The following is a 20,489-nucleotide window of genomic DNA, read 5'->3' on the forward strand; positions in this document are numbered from 1 at the left end:
CATCTGGAATAGTACAAGAATTAAAGGTTATTTTAACATCACAGAATGGTTTGGTTTGGAAGAGGCCTTTGAAGATCATCTAATCCAACCCCTCTGCTGTGGGCAGGGACATCTGTCACTGGATCAGGTTGCTCAAAGCTCCGTCCAACCTGACTTTGAATGTTTCCAGGGATGGGGTATCCACAACTTCTCTGAGCAGCTTGTTCCAGTGTCCCACCACCCTCTTCGTAAAGAATTTCTTATGTCAAATCAAAATCTACCCTATTTCAGTTTAAACCTGTCCTGTTACTATAGGCCTTGGTAGAAAGTATCTTTCCATCTTATAAGCCTCCTTTATATATGGAAAGGCTGCAATAATGTCTTTCTGGAGTCTTCTTTTCTTCAGGCATAACAACCCCAACTCTCTCAGCCTTTCTTCATAGGAAAGGTGTTCCCTCCCTCTCGCCACTTTTGTAGGTTTTAGGTGGATTTTATTCTTAAAGCATATATTCCAGATCTTTTTGAGGTTGAGATAGTGTATATGATCTCTTTGCAATTACTGTCTTTCATTGTAATTACTATTTTCTTGCATCATAGTAACATTCTACTCATCTTCCCAAGAAAACCAACAAATTTGCTGACAAAATGTCTTCTGTGTCACTTTGGGTAGCTTTTTTGTCCTTGGCTGTTAAGACTATCTTTAATAGCTCTTATGCTCTTTTATGTTAAGAGAAAGCTTTCAGTCTCGTTTCTCAGAATTGCTTAAACAATGACATCTGTGAACTTGGCAACAGATTTTTGTCTTTTTTTCATAGGTGAGATTGAGTTACCTGTTTCTGAAAGGGGAGTTTCTCCTGAGTTCACTGTGGTCTATAGAGGATTATCTGTATTTCAGCCCATTGCCTATAAATGACACCTGTACTTTTTGTAAGAAGTACAAGCTTATACAGGGAGGTGAAAAGGAAATTGAAACTGGTACTGTAAGCATTTTTAGGAACTAATTCTGTCTCTGAAAGAATTGTGGTGTCTGTACAGAGTTGGCTGGCAATAAACAGTTCCTGGATTTCATCTGTTAATCTGCAGATTCTGATTGTCATTTGTTTCTAGTATTTTCTTCTTTAATAAAGTGGCCAAATCAAAGTTAGTACTATGTGGAAACCTTTGATTTACTTGCTATTTGTTATTCTGGTAGTAAGACAGAAGTACAATTATATTTTTTTCCAGTCCAGCCTCTCTGCAGTGGCCTGAGGTCAAGCATCTGAGGTTTCCTGCAGACCCTCCAGCGGCCTTTGATGCTGCCATCTGCAGTGCTTCGTTTATTTGATTTGACTTTGGATCCTGGCTGAGTATATATTTTTGATATTTCAAACATATCAGTTCCATTTTCACTCTGATATGTACCAGGAAGTGGTGTCTGGCAATGTTTTCTTACTGCTGGACTTTAAAATCAAATTATCACGCAAATGTGTCTCCCTGTTCTGCTATTCATACATGTATGTATTTATAAAACTGATAAAACTCAGTGCAGGTTGCTTTCTCGCTTATCTCTGTATTACTTCTTAGTTTTGCTTTATTACACTGCAGCAAGAAACCTATATAGCTTAAGTTCAAAACTCAACAAGACAAATGAGTTCAGGGAAGGGGCCAAGTTGTGAACTGGTCACCCCTTGGGTGTCCCCAGAGTATTTCTAAAGCATTCACAAGTGCAGCCAGGGAGAACAATGTTACTTATAGGCTTAAGGTTACCTACCATTCAGCTCTTGACTTTCTCTGTTGAAATTGCAGGGTTGCCTGAACTTCAGGGCCTAAGCATGATTCACCTAAAAGGACTAAATGTATGTTATTGTCACGATTCAGTGTGGGCTTTCTTCTTTAAGTATTTTTCTGAAAAATTAGTTAAGTTGTAGAGAGTTCTTGAATTGCTGGTGAATTACCAAAAATTCAAAAACACTCAAAAGAGTTTTGTTTTTTTTTTTTCTTAAATTGGTGGTTAGGAATGTGCCTCTGATTTTCTTTTGGGAGGATTAACTTTGTTGGGTTTATCTATGTTCATAGAAGTTAGAATACTTTACTGGGATTCAGTCTACCTCTACCTTTCTGCATCAGCTTGGCAAAAGCTGATGTAAAATGCAATATATGCCTGCACTACTGTTTTTTTTTTCATTTGCATAATCTGATTTTCTACTTTTTTGTACTGGAGTTGAGGTCCCTCTCGTTTGGCAGACTTGAGGCCGATTAGTAGCTTTTGTTTTATCTTACATACAGAGCTCAAAGAGAAACCAAGGGGTGCATAGTCTTAAAAGAGAATAAACACATCAGTTCTTAGTATTAGGTCACCTGAAGATGAGCAATAGCTTGGCAGCAGGGTGCAATGGGTGGGGAAACAGGGCACTCTGTTTTGGAGAGTATGAGATATACAAGATGAATGGGAAGGAGAGGCTGGAAAATATCGTAACAGGAGGAGAATTTAAACTTCGTTAGCTTAGAGAGAGTCACCCTCAACCTTCAAGAAGTATTTGTTCTTAATACTTTGGAAAGTGTAAGCAAATGCTCCTTTGAAGTACTAGCTGAAGGGGTTTGAAGTTACCTGCCCTTGCTGAGGCTCTTGGTTGGGCCTGGTTGAAGGCAGCATGCTGAAGCTCTGCTGGCAGCGGTCACACAGTTGACTCAGCTGTAGGGGTAGTTAACCCTTGGGTTCACTTCGTTAGTTTGAACTATTCCAGCTAGATCTACAAGAGAGCATGTCTGTCTGCTTCTAGGTGTTCTTTATACTTCATGAGATGGCTTAAGATGCCTCTGATTGTGCTTTGGTGCCTTTGTCTGTTTGCTGAGTTTGCCTTATACTTCCTCCCTTCCCTTCTCACTGCCCTCTGGTTTCACTAGGGCTGACTTGCACAGTCTGAAGGTTTGCTTGGTTGGAACAACTTCTGTCAGACTTTGTCTTTTAGCCATATCTGTTTTTTCTGGTCCTCTCTTCTGTTCAGTAAAGCTTCTGCAGTAGTGTCCAGACCACAACTGAAGAGTTCTTTCTTTAATTTTAACTTCAGATTTTTTTTTTGTCTTGCTGCAATTTGACATCATGTTTTGGGTTTTGCTTCTTTTCCTCTTTCTGGTTCTTGCTATTACTGACTTAGGTATTGCTGTTCGTCAAAAATGCATGTGCATACTTCCTTGGTCCATCAGGAAGCTCCACTCAGGTTATTGTAATTAAAAAGAATTGAGAAAGAAAACCCTGTATTTTGTTAGTAGGAACTAAAATAGAAACAATGTTCTTGAGAGAACAGTAGCTTAAAAAGCTGTCAGAAGACCAAGAATCACAGAGGAAATCATCAGATGTTGTTGATCCCAATATGAATCAAGTTTAACTTCCCAGTGTCACAAAGACCACAACCTCTGTGATCAGAGTTTTACAAGCTTGGAGTTGTACAAAATTCATCTTAATCTTGTCTAACAGTGGTTGGAGCTGGGCAAATACTGGCTAATGAAAACAGGTACTAAATTTCAATGGAATTTTAAAACTAGCTAGAATTTATTAAGAAATGAATTAGAACTATGTTGCTACAAACATGAGCTGTTTCAGCCTGGCTTTCTCGGTATTGAGGATTTTTTTGTTGTTACTGCAGTAGGATGCTACTGCATAAGCCACATCTTGATGGATCCAGTCAGTACGTGCTGTGGGGAGTGCAGGTGGGCAGAGTGCACACAGGCACAGTGACATCAGGTGCCACAAGGATCTTTTGTGCTCACGGGGTCTGGTGGGGGGTGCATTTCCAAAAAAACAGATGCCCCCTAGAAAGCTTCTCTATAATGACTCATTCCTGCAGTGCCTGTTGTTGGCAGATGGGAAGACTTTCAACCAAGGTTTTTGCCTCTCATGATTTTGATTGGGCTTAGGAAAAGTGAGATTTTGCTTTATGGTAAATTTGAAATTCTTCTAGCTAGAACTACTGTTACATTTGCGTAGGGTCCTCTAACGAAATTTCACATACGACAATGGCTTTTTCTTTTAAAGGTCTAAGCAAATCTTTCCATACTACAGCTTGCTAAGAGCTAAATGTATTGACATTGGTGACAGATCAAAGCTGCTTGTTCCCTTCAGTTTATTCTTTTAGCTTTATAGAAACTAACTTTTCCTTTTTTCCTTTCATGTATTCCTTGATGCCTCATCTTGGAAGTACCCCAGGCCAAGTGTAAACACGATCAGGATTACCTCAGGATTTAATACAAGGCACTACCAATCTGCAAGGCAATCTAAAACATGTGTTGCTGTCTTTGCTAAGTCTCTTTTGACCTTCTGTCTTCTCCACTCCTCGTCTTCTCACACAGGACAGTTTGTGAGAGCATTTGCTGCTTCTCCTTTGCTTGCATGTAATGCACCATCCTTTTGTCTCTGTCTCCTGTTGCATACTCGTTTCTTCCACCAAACCCACAGAGCTGGTGTGTTTGTTGCAACTGCCCAAACTGTCCTTCCTTTGGCTTTCTTGGAGCTTCACTGTAACCTCCCATGGCAGATTTCATGGCCACACAGTATTTATTTTTGTTTCTTAGGTGGTACTAAGGCCCTTGGCACTTAGTAAACAACATTGGAAAAACACTTGACCTTTTAGAAGTATGTTCAGTTAAAGTATGAATTATGTTAGATAAGCTTCCTATGGTAGGTGCTTTTTTGTGATCTCATCCTTTTTTAATTTTTGTTATGTGAAAGGTACGTATGCATACAAAAGTGATAATTGGTTAAACATGACGAATTTGAAAAAGCATAGAACAAATGTATTTCAAAACTGGAAGAGTTCTTGTGTACAGTGTGACGCATGTAACACCTCATTTTCAGAATAGTGATAAATATGAAACATTCAGTTCCTGTGAAGGAAATTTCTTACCATTAGCTGAGTTAACGTATCTGTTCTTTTTAGGAACTTATTTGGATGCAACAGTCCTTTAAATATTTGCAGACAAAGTAGTTGTGTATTTTTGCAAAGTACTTGCTTTCACTCAGACCATCTCCTGCCCCTCGTCAGCATTTCTCAAGGTGTCCAGGAGGGGAAGAGGCAGGAGCAGGGAGCAAAACCAGGAGCATGGCTGGGGCAAAATGCCTCCAGCAGCAGGGGAGACACAGGAACGTGAGATGGTTTAGGGGAAACCGTACAGGTCTTTCGCTAATCCTCTCCCTACCACACCACCTCTACTTCTTCTTAAAATTTGTTCTTCCAGGAGTGTGGATGTTCCAGGTGAAGGCGTTTGAGAAATGATATGGAGTGTTGCAGGCTTGTGTTACTAAGGTCCTGAAGTTTTTTGTAATTGGGAATTGCCACATTTAATGTGGAGAAAATAAAATGACGTTTCTCCTCTGATTTAAACATGAGGGATTGGCTTGTCTTTTCAAAAACTTTTTCAGCAATAAACACCACAGCAGACTAGGTATTTCGTATGTGAATGTTGGATATGAAGTGCATACAAATACAAAAGAGGGATGCTTACAGAAGCACTACAGTAAACAGTTTCTAGCTGCTCAGTATCGAAAACATGCAAATACCTGCAAATATGCAGGAAAGTGAACATGTCATGAGAATGATTCCATCAGCTGTTGTGTTCAGATTGTCTCTGGCAGTCAGAGCATGTAGCTTTAAAATAAGTTTTTATCTAGTAATTCTCAGATTTGTGAACTCTATCTTCTTGTTTTACTTGCATGCATCTACAAAATATATTGGAAATTAACATGTCAGCATTAACATTTTCAAGGCAAATTGTTTTTGAAGATGCATTTGTGCCATGCTGTATTCTAGCCTGTTTTCTTCTTTTCTGGATTGGTAGAGGTCTCAGCTTGACACTGTTACCTTACTGATGTTATGGCAAGTAAAATGAAGAAAACTGGAGTGGTTTAGTGCAAAGAAGTTTTACATTTAATTGAAAAAGTAAATAAGAAATAAAAATTGAATGGGTTTGATATTCACTAAATAGTGCAGTTTTGACTGTATTGTATTTAGCTCAAAAATAAAATAATCTCTGTCCTGTATTTCAGTTCCTTTGAAAAATTCTGTCACCTGCAGTAGAGTGCTGAATGTTGCCTAAGCTTTGATTTGTTAAAGTTTCAGTTAAACAGTGAACTAAGGCTGAAAAAGTAACTTGACTGTCAGTAAGCTACCACCATGTATCGATGTTTTCCTCTATCTGATCTGTCCTCTATGCTCACGGGACCTTTCCCAAAGCATTCTTATGTGCTTAGTGTAACCTACAGAATTTTGAGCAACTCGTAAACACCAAATGGTAGATTTTTTTTTAAATGTAAAATAATCTATATAATTCTCCTGCAATAATTACCTACTATATCTGTTCCGACTAGTTTATTTTCCTTGGATTTAGCCAATCTAATGATATACCGTCAGTTGTTTATTGACGTTTAATTTTTTTATTTGTTTTAATTAGTTAATTCAGCAATTAGTACAGTGTCCTAGTATAGTCATCTGTTCATAGGATAGTAAATAGAGTCAGGTCATGGAAATACCTGCCTCTGGACACTGGTAACAAGCTTAACATTGCATTACTATATTTTGCCTTCCTAGAATTCTTTCACCTGATGGTTCTGTTTGATTTCCTATTGAATGTTCTACAAACCCAAAATGTAGTTGTATGACGTTATTTTAAAATCAGTAATAGTTAAGTACCAGCTTTCGACTGAGGAATTCTTAGTTGTTTCCTATACTCAATATTTTACTTAAATTTTCTTTTTTTTTGAGAAACATTATCATTAAACATTCTCTAAAAGGGAGAATTATAGTACAGAAAAAATTAAAGAAGAGGTAGCAGGTGTTTTTCTTGCTATTGTAGTCTGGGGAATGCAGTATAGTTTTGTCTGGCAAGCTGTTCAAACTGCTGGCTACTGGTGTTTAGCCAGTGCTGGATGTGTTGAATACTGTTACTGATAATAAAGGCAAGGTCTTTTGCCGCTTGCCAATTATAAAAATATAAAATTTGACATTTGAAGGAGTAGCAATTAAGTTTACCAGCTTCAGACGAAGGCTTGTTTTGTTCCTGTCCCTCTCCTGACTGACAGGAGAGACCAACTCCAGTACGGGGTTCCTGGTCTCTTTTTCTATTGACTGTAGAAAAAAGGCGTCTGGCTTTCCTGTTACAAGTGTAACCTTGGTGAGTTCTCTCCTTTGTGTTAGAAGATATCTTAATTGTGGAGACCAAAATGACCTAGCAATTTACAATCAACTACTTTAATATATATTGAGGACATACATACAACCTTTGAAAGCACCATTCAGGTGACTCCTTGTGTTTGGTGCTGTGGCTCTCAAATTTGTTGCCTTAGTGCTTTTAGCCTGGATATGTGTCTTTCTGCTTTCATAGTTTTCAGAAATGGTGTGCTTTTTCAGCAGTGTAGCGAGGTTGGCTGCATGTAGATTTGATTTGGATGGATGCACATGGAAAAAAAAACCCTGTTCCCACTGATAGCTATTACTGAATAATATTACTGAATAACCAGACTAGGGCAGTTTTTTTAATAGCGAAAATATGATCTGTAGGTTCTCCATCCAAACCTATGTGTTTCTTAGTTTGTATTCTGTGATATGCATGTTTTCATCAGTAAAACATAGTTTCATGTTTTGAAAAAATACAGTTTTCTTTTTCTAAAGGACTTATATTAGGTAGCTGAACTTTCAGCTTTTTTGACTTTACCTTAAAATGCTGGGCTGGAAACCACTTATTCAAGGGCTGGTTCAGGAATAGATTCATGCATCTGTCTCAAGGGCAATGGCGTATACTCCAGCTGAAGAGGTAAATAATAGAGCAGGTATGACCTGGTAGGTTTCGGTAGCCAGTTTTAATGTGCTGCTTGTCAGGATCCAGCTGACAGATGGAGTGGTGCCAAAACCAAAATGTTACAACTGGTTTTGTGTTGCTTCTCAGAAGACTGTATTTATTAAAAGCAATTGTCCCTTGAGTAGCTACTACACTTATATTTAGATGCTTTCACCCAATGGCTTCTTAGATGCTTGCAAAGCCTCAGGTGTTTTTCTTAAACATGCATTTCCTGGTGGTGGCTGAATTCAATCACTGCTCTGTCCTTCAAGAGCATTTTTGTAGCTCATGATGCTCCCCTATCGTAATTTATTAATAAATCATGAAGTAGGCTTAAGAATGCAAACCTAAGAATGCAAAAGCCCATGTCAGTAAGCAAAACAGAAGCCTCTGGACGCTAATTGGGTTGGTCAGATTCTATCTTTTGGCAGAAATTTTGGCAATAATTTCAGGGTTTGTTTCTTGTATGACATGGTTAGTTGGAGCCCTCGCCATGCTACTTGGGATGTAAAAGAGAGCTGTGTTTTAGTGGTTGTGTGACTTATCACTTAAGTACTAATTTGAACTAGCATTTCAAAAGCAAATAATAGGCTTGTGAAGAAATGAAGGCCTGGTTATATCCAGAAATAAACCCAGCTGTTTAGCAACTGTGCCCACAACGGCACTTGTACTCAGAAGTCAGATCTAGCTTAAAAAAAACCAACAACAACAACAACAAAAAATCCGTAAAACTGATGTATGCTAGATCTGACTTACAGTATCCTAAAGTAAACAATTGTGAGTGAATACAGATGTTGTTTTAAAAGGATTTATTGTACGATGCTGGCAACACATGGTGGAGATGGAGGCGTTCTGTAGAGTTCATGGGATGTGGCAAAAGGTTTGAAGGAAATAGGAGTGAATGTGACACTAGAGGTTTCAGAATGTAAACTTTCTATGAGTAGTTAAAATAAGTTAATATGCTTCATTCATGAGAGAAAAGTAAATTGCATGTTTTCCTGTATTAAATATAACATCTTAAATAACATGAATTACATGAGTAGAATACACTAGAAACATTTGTTAAAAGTCTTTGTGAGTTTCTTGCATCCTGAACTGCATCCAGGGAGAAAAAAATCTGATTGAGTAAATTTAAAAACAAAACCAGATATCAACACTAGATTAAGAACTCTGTATCTATTATTTTCATCTCTTCAGAACATCACTTCATTTAAAAAATATTTGACTTTACATTTTAAGTCTTTGCTTTAAATTACTTTTTTATCTTCTATGATTTCACATTAAAGTTAACAGCAAATTGTCTTATTCCTTCACATGCAGGATGTTAAGACCAACAGCACTCTCAAAGCAGTCACAGCAAGCTTTTTCCTTCCCTTCAAACCTTTCTAAAGCCCTTGGAGACAGTAAAAAGCAGGTCATGTGCAGCATGTCCTGGCAGATCCTCTGTGGGACGAGAGTCCCCATTTCGGCTCATGGCTGTACAGCTTTCTGGTGGGCCCATGATTCTTTTTCCTTGCTGCTGCTTATAGCAGGTCTGGGTGTGAGAAATTCTGGAGCTCCTTTTTCCTTCAGATGCGGGAAAAGAAAAATGTGGGATGTTTCCTACCTTACAGACTCTTGGAGTTTGCCGGCAGTGTTTTCTTTGCTGCTTGGCAAGCTCATTGTATTCATACTGAGAGAAGCAAGTTACATCTTGGTGATATGAGATGTTTTTTACAGATTTTGGAATTACTAAAATGTCAGTTTAGTATGTGGATGAGTTTTGGAGGGGAGTAAGAAATGGCCAGGAGAAGTGAGGCTTTCAAACCATATGGGGTCCCTATTCTCATTAGGTTAAGGTCTATAAAGTATTAAAAAAAAAAAGAGAACTAATTCAGCATATTTCAAATGGCACTGTTAGCCATTCAGAGTGTGCCAATCCTGGCAACTTTCCTGGTTAGTTCAATGAGCGTTGCACACAATCAGATACTTCTTTTAATTGGGGGCTTATTTAGCTGCATAACTTGGGGAGTATAAAGTTTGAATGTCTTGGCCTTTGCATCTATTTCACTTGTAGACTGTAGATTCCTCTAAAATGATTTTCACATCATATTTTTATAGAAGGTAAGGTTGGTGTTCCTTAAGAGGCAGAGTTGTAATGTCACAGCATCAGAGGTCAGTCCTCAAAACCTTGTAATACAATAAATCAATCGTGACTGAATATATTAGTGGGTTATTTAAGAGCCATATGCCCAGCCACATGAAAAGAGTGGGCACATTCTTTGTCTGAAATGACAAGAGACCGTGTTTCTGCTCACATGCCTTGACATGTGCCTGTTACAGAAATTCAAGTATTTACACACCAAATCAGGTACAGACAAGTATATATTAGTCATATGACCTGCTGTGTGCATGTATATAGATGTGTTTACATGTATATACACGTATATGTATGTATATACACACTCCTGGTATAATCTTAGCTTTGAATGTCTTGTACTTCTTTTTTGATTGTGAGATAGACCGCCTTTTTGATTCACAAGTTAGGGAAACTGGGGAAGGAGCTGCAGAGATTAGTCTGTGGACACACCCCAAAACTGATCTGTTCTCGAATCTTCTCCATAGCCAGGTCTGTGGGGTCGTCTGTAAGCCAAGTGTCACAGGCTGGAAAAAGGCTGGAAGAACCTTGTTCTGTCAGGCTGGCTCCTTCCACACAGAATAACAGGAATAAACATAAACTGAAGTTTGTATAGTGAATCCTAATAGCTTACTAAAACTGTATACAGAGTTTTTTTTGTTTAACTTTTATCTTATTTTTGTTACAGGAAATAGTGAATAGATCCCACAATGGAGGACGGGAAGCCCGTTTGGGCTCCACACCCAACTGATGGGTTTCAGATGGGGATGATTGTGGACATTGGAACTGACAACTTAACTATTGAACCTTTGAATCAGAAGGGCAAGGTAAGTGTCTCAGAAGCAAAGGAATGGAGAAGAACCTTGCAAAAACTGTTTTACCTGTAGGCCAAATCTTTGCCAATATCTACCATTGCACACAATCTGAAGGACTGGGAAATCAGTTTTCTCTGGCTAAGGATTTTTCTTTAACTTTAGCTTGCATTGCAAGTGAAATATCCCACTGATAAGAAGTGTCGCTCTCTGTCAGTTACCTCCATGTGTGTAGTTGTTTCTGAAAGACAGGATTGAATCTCCACAGCCATTTGATTCAGTACCATATATTTTTCTAAATAAGAGGCTGGTTAAGAGTCTACTGTTGCGATTAGCTTCTCTATTTTCCCCTAAATGCATAGAGGGAGTGTCCTACATGGATGTCCTAGACTGGCTTACATTAGGCACTTTACTGTTAGACTCATGAAGATTTAGAGATTAATTCTCTCACCTCAAGTACCTTGAGAAGTGACATGATGTCAAATAAAGGTCCTATGGAATTTTTACATCAAATCAAAGACAAAATTAATGTAACTTTCAAAATGAAGTCCTAATTCATCCTAATTAGTGTGTCTGAAGTGCTTTATTTGTCATGACATCTTTCAGATTCAGTATGTTGTAATTAAATGTCAGTTTTTACATGAAGTACCTTGTACCTATCAATTATCCTAATTCAGATGATCAGCATCCTGTTTTTTACTAGCTGGAATAAAAGCAGACACTGTTTTAAAAGTTGCCAATTGGTATTTGTGAATATGTGATATGTGTCCTTTCTAACAATTTTGTCCTTTCTATATCTTCAGGTATGGAAAAGACAAATTTTCTTTTGTAGTGTCTCTATTATGAACAATAATAGAGAATTCCTTGTCACGGGTCAAAAGGTTATGCAGCAGTCCTTCCTTTTGGGGGAGTATCACAGTATGTTTGGGATTGGAAGGGACCTCAAAAGATCATCTAGTCCAGTCCCCCTGCTGGAGCAGGAATGCCTAGGTGAGGTTGCACAGGAACATGTCCAGGTGGGTCTTGAATGTCTCCAGAGAAGGAGACTCCACAACCTCCCTGGGCAGCCTGTTCCAGTGCTCTGTCACCCTCACTGAGAAGAAGTTTCTTCTCAAATTTAAGTGGAACCTCTTGTGTTCCAGCTTGATCCCATTACCCCTTGTCCTATCATTATTTGCCACCGAGAAGAGCCTGGCTCCATCCTCATGGCACTCACCCTTTATATATTTATAAACATTAATAAGGTCACCCCTCAGTCTCCTCTTCTCCAAACTAAAGAGCCCCAGCTCCCTCAGCCTTTCCTCATAAGGGAGATGCTCCACTCCCTTAATCATCTTTGTTGCCCTACGCTGGACCCTCTCCAGCAGTTCCCCATCCTTCCTGAACTGAGGGGCCCAGAACTGGACACAATATTCCAGATGTGGTCTCACCAGGGCGGAGTAAAGGGGAAGGAGGACCTCTCTTGATCTACTAACCACCTCCCTTCTAATACACCCCGGGATGCCATTGGCCTTCCTGGCCACAAGGGCACAGTGCTGGCTCATGGTCATCCTGTTGTCCACCAGGACCCCCAGGTCCCTTTCCCCTACACTGCTCTCTAATATGTAATTTCCCAACCTATACTGGAACCTGGGGTTGTTCCTGCCCAGATGCAGGACTCTACACTTTCCCTTGTTAAATTTCATCAGGTTATTACATCTTGGAGGGGAAGTTGATTTTGGTTTCTTTAGAAAGATAAAGCAACTCTAACATCTGATTTTTGTGTGTGAGAAAGTCTGTAGGTTTAGCAGTAGTAGTATGTGTTCTTCAGTTTGGGGAAGAAAAAATTGTTCAGACAAGAATATTAAATATTCCAAAACTATGACAAAGTAGTCTTTAACTGACTTAAAAGATTTTGACCCCCACACCTGTTTAAGTTTTTATTCCCAAATGGTTCTGATATGGTAACAAGCAAGTCTGTACACTGAAACAGAAACAAGCAATAAGGAGATTCCTGAGTCACTATTTCTAACATATGCTCCTTTCAGGGACCATATACATATATTTGTGAAACAAAAAAAAAATCCTAAAATACAAGTATTTTGCTTCATGGTTCATAACAAACAGTCTCTTTTGTCTAGAAAGTTCACTGTTCTGCTGTTGGCTGTTTTCTAGAATTAAGAAGGTCAATTAAGGGCCTAATGTCCATTCATTTAAGGGAACAAACACTTCACAGTTTACTGTAGAGATGATGGCCCTATATTTCTAATTATCAAACTTATATAAATAGAGGTGGAGTAAAACATTTTCTTGATTACCTTCTGACTCTTTTCAAGGTGTCATTGATTTCTCTTTATGGTGAAATGTTTCTTGTTGCTTTTTGTCTTTTTAAGGTGACTGTTCTTGTGCACTTAGACAATTAATTTGAAGTAGTCAGCGTCAATACCCATTATTATCAACTTTGTTTACTTAAAATTATGTTTCAGAAGTGCTCCTCCATAAGAAGGAGTGATCCAGCAGCTCCAGAGTCACCCATGATAATTACAGGGAGGAGAGGAGTTACCTGATCTTGTAAACATATCTGGGCAGTGTAACTTATTATTATTTTTTAATCTGGGTCATTAACGTGTCATAGGTATTCTCTGTAGGCACTGGTAGCTCACCAGCGATCACAGGCTGAAAAGGAAATGTGTATGCATATGTTTGATTGCAGCCTCTTATACCGCTTAATGGTTAATTAAAATATATAATAACTCCAATAAATGCTGCAAGGCAGCAGTTTCATGATGTCTTAATATCTGCCCTCCCTTTCTCACCCATAGCCAGCCCTGGTGTTGGCACCAGCTCAGCTCTGCCCGCCAAGCTGTGCGTGACACAGCAAACGAGGTCAGAGAATGGAACTACCTCAAAAATGAAGAAGTGGAAAGTTTTCAGGATGGCAGCAAGCGGTGACAGGAGGATGAGGCCCTAAGGCCAGCATGGCTGTAAATCGTTTTGCCTTATGAAACCAAGTCACCCAGTCCAGACTGGGTGAAGGTAGTTGGGCAGCACACTGATTAACTTAGAACCCAGCAACAGCAGGTTTGGGTGCTGCAGCCCATGTATAGTTAACAAGAGCATTTACATTTCGGTGCTGAGGCTGAATGTCTAAGAGGAGGTGGGGATCTGAGTCACCCAACCTGCACCCTACAAAGAAGAGTAATCCAAGCTGCAGGAGCATGTTATCAGAACAGAGGATGCGTGTGTGACATGATGGGAGCTGCTCCCCACAAACTAGATTGTGGGCTTGCAAGGCTGATAAGTGCCATGACTGGAAAGAAAGCAGAGAAACTGGAGAGTGGTTTGCTAATGAGCATGGTCCCACCAAGGGCTGGAGCACTGCCCTGAGGGTGGACTCCAAACCGGAGCAGGGGATGGGGCCAGGAGCCCTGGCCTGTGTCCCACCACTAGTCACACGCTGGTGTACAAGGAAGGAGGCAGGTAGAAAGGCAGACGGTTGTTGAACTCAACTAGCATTGCTTTTACATTTCTTCTACTTCTTTTACATTTCATCTACTTCTTTGCATGTATTGGGAATCCTAACCTCAGGCCCTGCTGCATTATATCTTTCTTTGTTGTGTTGCTGGGTGATGTGACAGGGAGAAGGCAGATGACAGGAAAATTGCCAAACCGGGAATTTACTCTTTTCTTGGAGACAGAAAATCCAAGTAAAGCGATTAGGGAGCGATGCATCACAGGGACTTGCACCATGAGATGCCACCCTGAGATATTTGTGGCACTGAGGAGTGGAAGCTGGTGTCTCCTTGAGCATCAGGCAGTGGTGGTTTGCTGTCAGTTTTTGGGAGGGTAGGGGTACTGCAGGCACCTGCTGACACCCCTCCTGAGGTCAACTGAGAGGCTCCTCGTGGTTCTGCGCCAGTTCTGAAGGGTCATGGAGGGCTTTGCGGGGCACCTGCTCTGGTATGCTGTGAATAACCAGAAAGGTATTTTTCCAGGCTGAGTATAAATGAATAAATGTACTTTGAAAGTAAGGATCAGAATGTCCAAAGTTCAGTGTTTCAAACTAAGGGTTTCTTTTTTTTTTTTTAGCAGTGAGCGCAGCTTGCTTGTTCGAATGAGACATGTTCTTGTCTGCCTTACGCACAATTTGTGCTGCTTTAGGTTGGTTTGTGAAATGCAGCTGAGAATAAGGATGTCTGTCTGTATCTGGAACAGATAAAGGGAGGCATGGTTACGTGTATTGGATTACATGGTAGAAAGAAGATCTTGCTTGAATGGAAAGATATCTTTTTTCACTCATCTGGTTTCTGGGAGAATAGTTAAGATTGCCATTGGATTTCAAGGGCTGCTTCATTACAACGAGGGAAAAAAAACTTAAAAAATCCTCCTACACCCTTGGTTTTGCCTCCTGAGCTCAATTTAGCGTCTAATAAGATTAATACCCTCTCCATTTTCTTAGAATAAGTTTATTCTAAGCTATGCCTTAATGCAAAAGTCTTCCACGAAATGCCTGAAGTGTTTTCTCCTTACCATAAATGTTAAAAAAAAAAAAAAAAAAAAAAAAAAAAGACAACATGGTAAAGAATATATTTGGATAATTTTTTATTAATAGAACCTGGCATACCTTGCTCATTTTCCTATTTAATATGTTAGATTTTAGTAGTAACTAGTGATACTTAGAGCTCTGCACATCTAGCTAGTGTACTTACCTACATAACAAGTAATCACCTTACATAAAGCAGTAGTCCAGCTGTGACAAACAGGAGTGAAATTCTTTGTTGACAGATTGAAACAGAAAAATATCAGCTTTCAGATGAGTCTTCTTCCTATTGCTTATTTTTTATTGCTTCTGAAATATTCTATAAATTAATTTGCAGTTGACATTGAGTGTAAAAAAGGAGCACATAATAAAGCGTGAATTCTCATTGGTTTTTCTCCTCTTCTGGGATAGATCTGGTATGGTTGGCTTTAGATCCATGAAATGTTCAAGTATCATAGATTTGTGAAGAGTCTTACGGAATAGCTGCATATTGTGTTGATTCTCTTTTGTGAAAAAAAATTCTGGCTTTGTTAGTGGTTAAACTTGAGTTACACATCAGCAGACAAGAACAAGAAGTGAAATTAGATTTTTGTGAAGCCAGTCATACTCTTTTTAAACTTTTCCACTGTTTCAGGTACAGGACACTTATTATGTGGGAAACTGTTGTGTTCAAATACACCTTTACCCAACAAGGTACACCTTTATCATTGAGAAACTTGCAGAGAAAATTATTATGATAGTATGTTCTGACGTCAATATTGTGAGTGAGAGGAAAGGGAGGGGAATCTCTGGCCCGCTAAAACTCTAAATAGCAGCTGGTAACTTTTTGAGGTAGCTAAAGACATCCAGGTCCTCCGCGGCTCCACTAAGCTCTAATAAAGGATATTTTGGAGGAAGTTGGTCTGGTGGACATTCAGATGTTCCAACATAATCAAGCAGCTCTGTTTCCCTCAGGAAAGCTTCTTGTGCATATTTTTCTTTATTAGACAAAGGGATGACAAAATATAATTTCTTATGACTACAAGTTGCATACTTTATGTGAACTTTGTAGGGAAGAGATACCATAGACTTACGTTTTATGACCAGCAGTAATTAGTTCTGCTCTGAGACATTTTTAACCCTTCCCACTTTAAAGGGAGTTGGAATTTGTGGCTGTTCTGGATGGTGCAAGCTATAAGAGCTCACATATTGTGTCTGTTGTACTGAAGCAAAGATGGAGCAAGTTGCTGTATTTCTCCTAAACTTCTTGTGAGGTTTTTCTCCTGGGACTGTCTTGCTGAATACAATGTTAAATGAGCAAACATGTTTGTTTATTAAGCTCGTTCTTTTAGATCCAGTTGGTTGCCTTTTCAAATATTAGACTAGACTTCTTGTCTCCTTTTCCATGGGGAAAAACAAGACGGTGCTTGCAGCAGTGTGGCAGCTACCGTTTTTAATTGGTACAACAGAATTTTTGTTCATTCATAGGTAGCTCAAGCAAGCTATAACTACGATAAACAAAAAAGTATAATTAAAACACTACCTCTTACAATAGGTATTTTTGTGCAGAAGCTGTAATGCGTGTATGCTAGGATGTTTTTCCTTCCTTTTTACAACAATATAAATTATGATTTCTGGAGAATAAAGAAGAAACAAAGTTGCTTTTGTTATGAATTTTTCCAGTTGGACATGAACACTTGATAAATGGATGTTTTGTATAACTGCAATACAGGGGTTGAAGGAAGGTCTTGTTTTACTTCAGTATTGATTTATTGAAGAAAAAAACCCAACAAGCAACAACCAGAGCTACAGTATTTGGGGATACAGAGGACATTATGTATTGAACATTTATGTTTTAAGTAGGAATGTTTTAAAACAGCGGATGATAATGATAGCACAGTCCTTCAACTGAACTAATATTTGATTTTTATTCTTTGTGCTTCTTTGCAAAACTGTGGAAGCTGTGTGTCCTTTACAATACTGTTCTCTTTGCAGTACTTTATTATCCTTATTTCTTAAATTATGCAACATTAAAATATTACATGCAATTTTGGGAATGAGCATCAATATTATTACAATAAAAATATATATTACTGTGTATTTTTATATTGTAGTGTAGTAATGTAAATGCAGCAGCTCCTAGCTGCATCTCGTGACTCAGTAAAATTTCCAATGCTGAAGTATAAAGCTGGCAACTTCATTTTAAACAATGCACCATTGCAGTGCACTCACTTGTATCATTGCATCAGACATCTTTGAACTATATTTCTATTTTTATGGAATTCTGACAATGTTAATATTTTTAATCTAACAGACTTTCCAGGCTGCTATCAATCAAGTGTTTCCTGCAGAAGAGGACAGCAAGAAGGATGTAGAAGATAATTGTAAGTTATGAATTTAAAACTAAATTATACTCTTGAAAAACATATCTGTATAGAAGAGAATATTGTTTCCTTACAAGCTTCCTCTTTCTTCTGTGTAGTCTTTGTTTGGCTTTTTTGCTTGAATTTATGTATGACTTCTACTAGTCCTTTAAACTTCTTAAAGTAGGCCACTTTAAACATCATTTGTTGTGTTTTTTACTTTTCAGTTGAATGCTTTAGAGGAAGTCTTAGTTACATTATTCTCACATACAACTGTTACTTGAGTTCATATATATATATATATATATATCTCAGATGTCACCTAACTGCATCAGGTTCAACTGCACTCAGCATTATGGCGATTACCTATATCTTTTATAGTGCAGCAAAATAATTAGTTGCTTTATCAGCAGTATTTGACTGCATTTTCCTGCATGTAACCCATTTCTCAGACAGCATTCCTGTGGAGGTACAGGTAATTGAAAATAAATCTTAAGACAACCTTCTCAAAACTGGAGTCAGGAATCTGGACCCATTGGGGCCACTGGAAAAGGAAATAGGTTATAGTGAGTCAGATACAGGAGTGCTGCTGGAGGAGATTTGAGGTGAACTTGTGTAATGAACTTCAGCATTGATCTGCAGGGCTTTTATTTTGTTAAACATTTTATAGTTAGATCTGTGGAAACAAATACAGTATGCAAATCTGGGGAGAGAGGGAAGAGTACCAAGAAAGGTGAGTAAGCCCAAGCCTCAGCTTTCAGGGGACTGTTAGACAAATATTGATTTTGCTGCTGTTGCCCTGTGCGAGAAAATCACAGAGACTCCGTGTCCTGAAAACCTGACGAAGGCAATTCTTTTAAACGTTTCCTATGGTGTTCACTGTTTGGTGAATGCTGAGAACTTTGTAAATAGTAGGCAAAAGTATCTTCTATTGTTCTTCGTTTAAAATAGAGGCTAGGACTTTGAAAGTTGTTTAGGTGATTTAACTGGAATTCCTGTTTTGGAATAAGGGTTAGTATTTATATCCCGTGACAGGAAATACAGCTGGTACAGCTGCTCCATAAAGAACAAGAAGATGAGACCTGAGGATTATGATCTGACTTAGATGCTGCAGTGTAACTTTGTTTCCAGTTGTTTATATTTTTGCAAACATTACATGAGTTCAAACTTTTCAAAGCTGGTACCTGTATTCTCTGCACATAATGATTTATTTTAATCTGTGCATTTGTCACAGAGATTTTATTGAGATGTCCTCATATCTCAGTGCTCTAGTCAAGGAATTGAAATTTTGAATGAGATTATGGAAGTAATTTGAGATTCCAGCAAAGTACTATTCAATCAAGTTAAAACAGTCTTCCAATCAGAGAAAATGTCATCGTTGTCTTAGTGAGTGAAATATAAAACTGAAAAATGCATTCTCCAGTAATCTTGTCAAACATTATTTTGAGACTTATAACATATTCTCACTTTTTATTCTCTAGTTGAGGTTTATCTCCAGGATGTGTGAAAGCCAAGTTAATTTTTTCTTCTCTGTCAGAGAGCAGTTGTGCTGAACAACATTGATGTTTAAGAAGGAACTTTATGAAATATTGAGTGCTTTCAGTCTCTCTTTATAATACTGCTCTGAAAAATCCTGAAAAACTAGTTAATAATACACTTACCCTTCCAACCTAAGCTTAGTGATTAACTGCCTTCTAGGGAGTAATTTGCTGAAGTACAGCTTTTTTTCACCCTTAGTCTTCCATATCCCAAATGCACTGGCTGCAAGAGACATCTTTTTGAGAATCCAGCCCTTCCTCAAATGTGAATTTTTAATAAATATGGCAAACAATACAGTGACAAAGCATTTACTCTTTTTCTTTCTTTCATTTATTTTTTTTTAAATTTTTATTATGATTCACACTCCTGCTTCTCTCCAATGCCACTCAGTTTTGGGGGGTTCCACCATATGTGGAATTTTATTTTTTATGGCCAAGAAAAAGATTTTGTTTTTATTTCTGCAGTGAAAAAAGTTTTAAAAAATGAAGGGGGCAGGGTATCAGATCTGAAAAAAAAAATTTAATCTTAAAAAAATAGTTCCGCAGGTGCACAGCATTGCAATTACATGATAAAATTATTTTCCATACAAGCCCTGCTTCATTGTGTGCACGGTAGAGCCAGTGTGAGTAAATTTGACATTGATATTTCCTAACTTTTAGTTCCTGACTTCACTTATGTGAACTTTGTGTGTGTAAGTACATACATGGACTATTAAATGCACATACATACACTGGCTATATTAAGGCATGAGACATATGAATATTCAGAATTCTCTCTCTGGTGACTTCTGTTGCCTCTGGATATGGATGACTTTTTAAAAGGATTTATTCTAAAGAAGGTGCATTTTGAAGCTTCTGACACAAGCCTTAGTTTGCACGTCTTGAGTGAAGGTGGTGACATTCCCTCAGGGAGCAAGCTCCCATTATGCACCAAGTCTGCAGGTATAACTGCACGAACAAGGGTGGAATCCTTTTGCAAAGAGTACTAGGGGTGCACTGAAACCTGCCTTCCTTTGTTGTTTAGGTAATTATCAAGTTTTTATTAGGATGCTTAACTGATGGCTGTTTTAAAACATACTACAGAACCCGAGAGGTTCTTATGAAGATACAGTCAAGGGAGAGGATCATTTAAGTGTATGTAGACAAATACTATGTAGCAGATTCTCAGTACTGAGAATCAAAACGACAAAAAATTAACAACCTTCAGAAGTTAACACCCTGCCCTCCCCCAAGGCATACGCAAGGGGAGAAGGAGGCTTTAACTTTCACTGGAGCAAGAATGAGTTTCTGTTTCTGGCCCATTTGCTTTTAATGTCTCTCTCTTGGGATGACTTGCTTGAAAAAGGTCTGTGGAGGCAGAACTGCAGTTTGTGGTCC

At 38.5% G+C, this 20,489-nt stretch overlaps 1 protein-coding gene across 11 annotated transcripts in view; it reads left to right on the forward strand.

Annotated features, from left to right (window-relative positions):
- Positions 1-10,611: 10,611 nt before the first annotated feature.
- Positions 10,612-20,489, forward strand: part of MYO6 (myosin VI) — a gene marked incomplete at both ends in the record, with an annotated part of 81,165 nt that continues 71,287 nt past the window's right edge. For all 11 annotated transcript variants that reach the window (XM_080342006.1, XM_080342005.1, XM_080342008.1 and 8 more), the window contains 2 exons: positions 10,612-10,728; positions 17,526-17,595. In XM_080342006.1, coding sequence (XP_080198132.1) covers positions 10,612-10,728; positions 17,526-17,595 — 187 coding nt within the window. The remainder of the gene's footprint in view (positions 10,729-17,525; positions 17,596-20,489) is intronic.

This window comes from Nesoenas mayeri (assembly GCF_963082525.1).
Source record: "Nesoenas mayeri genome assembly, chromosome: 3".
Lineage (NCBI taxonomy): Eukaryota > Metazoa > Chordata > Aves > Columbiformes > Columbidae > Nesoenas > Nesoenas mayeri.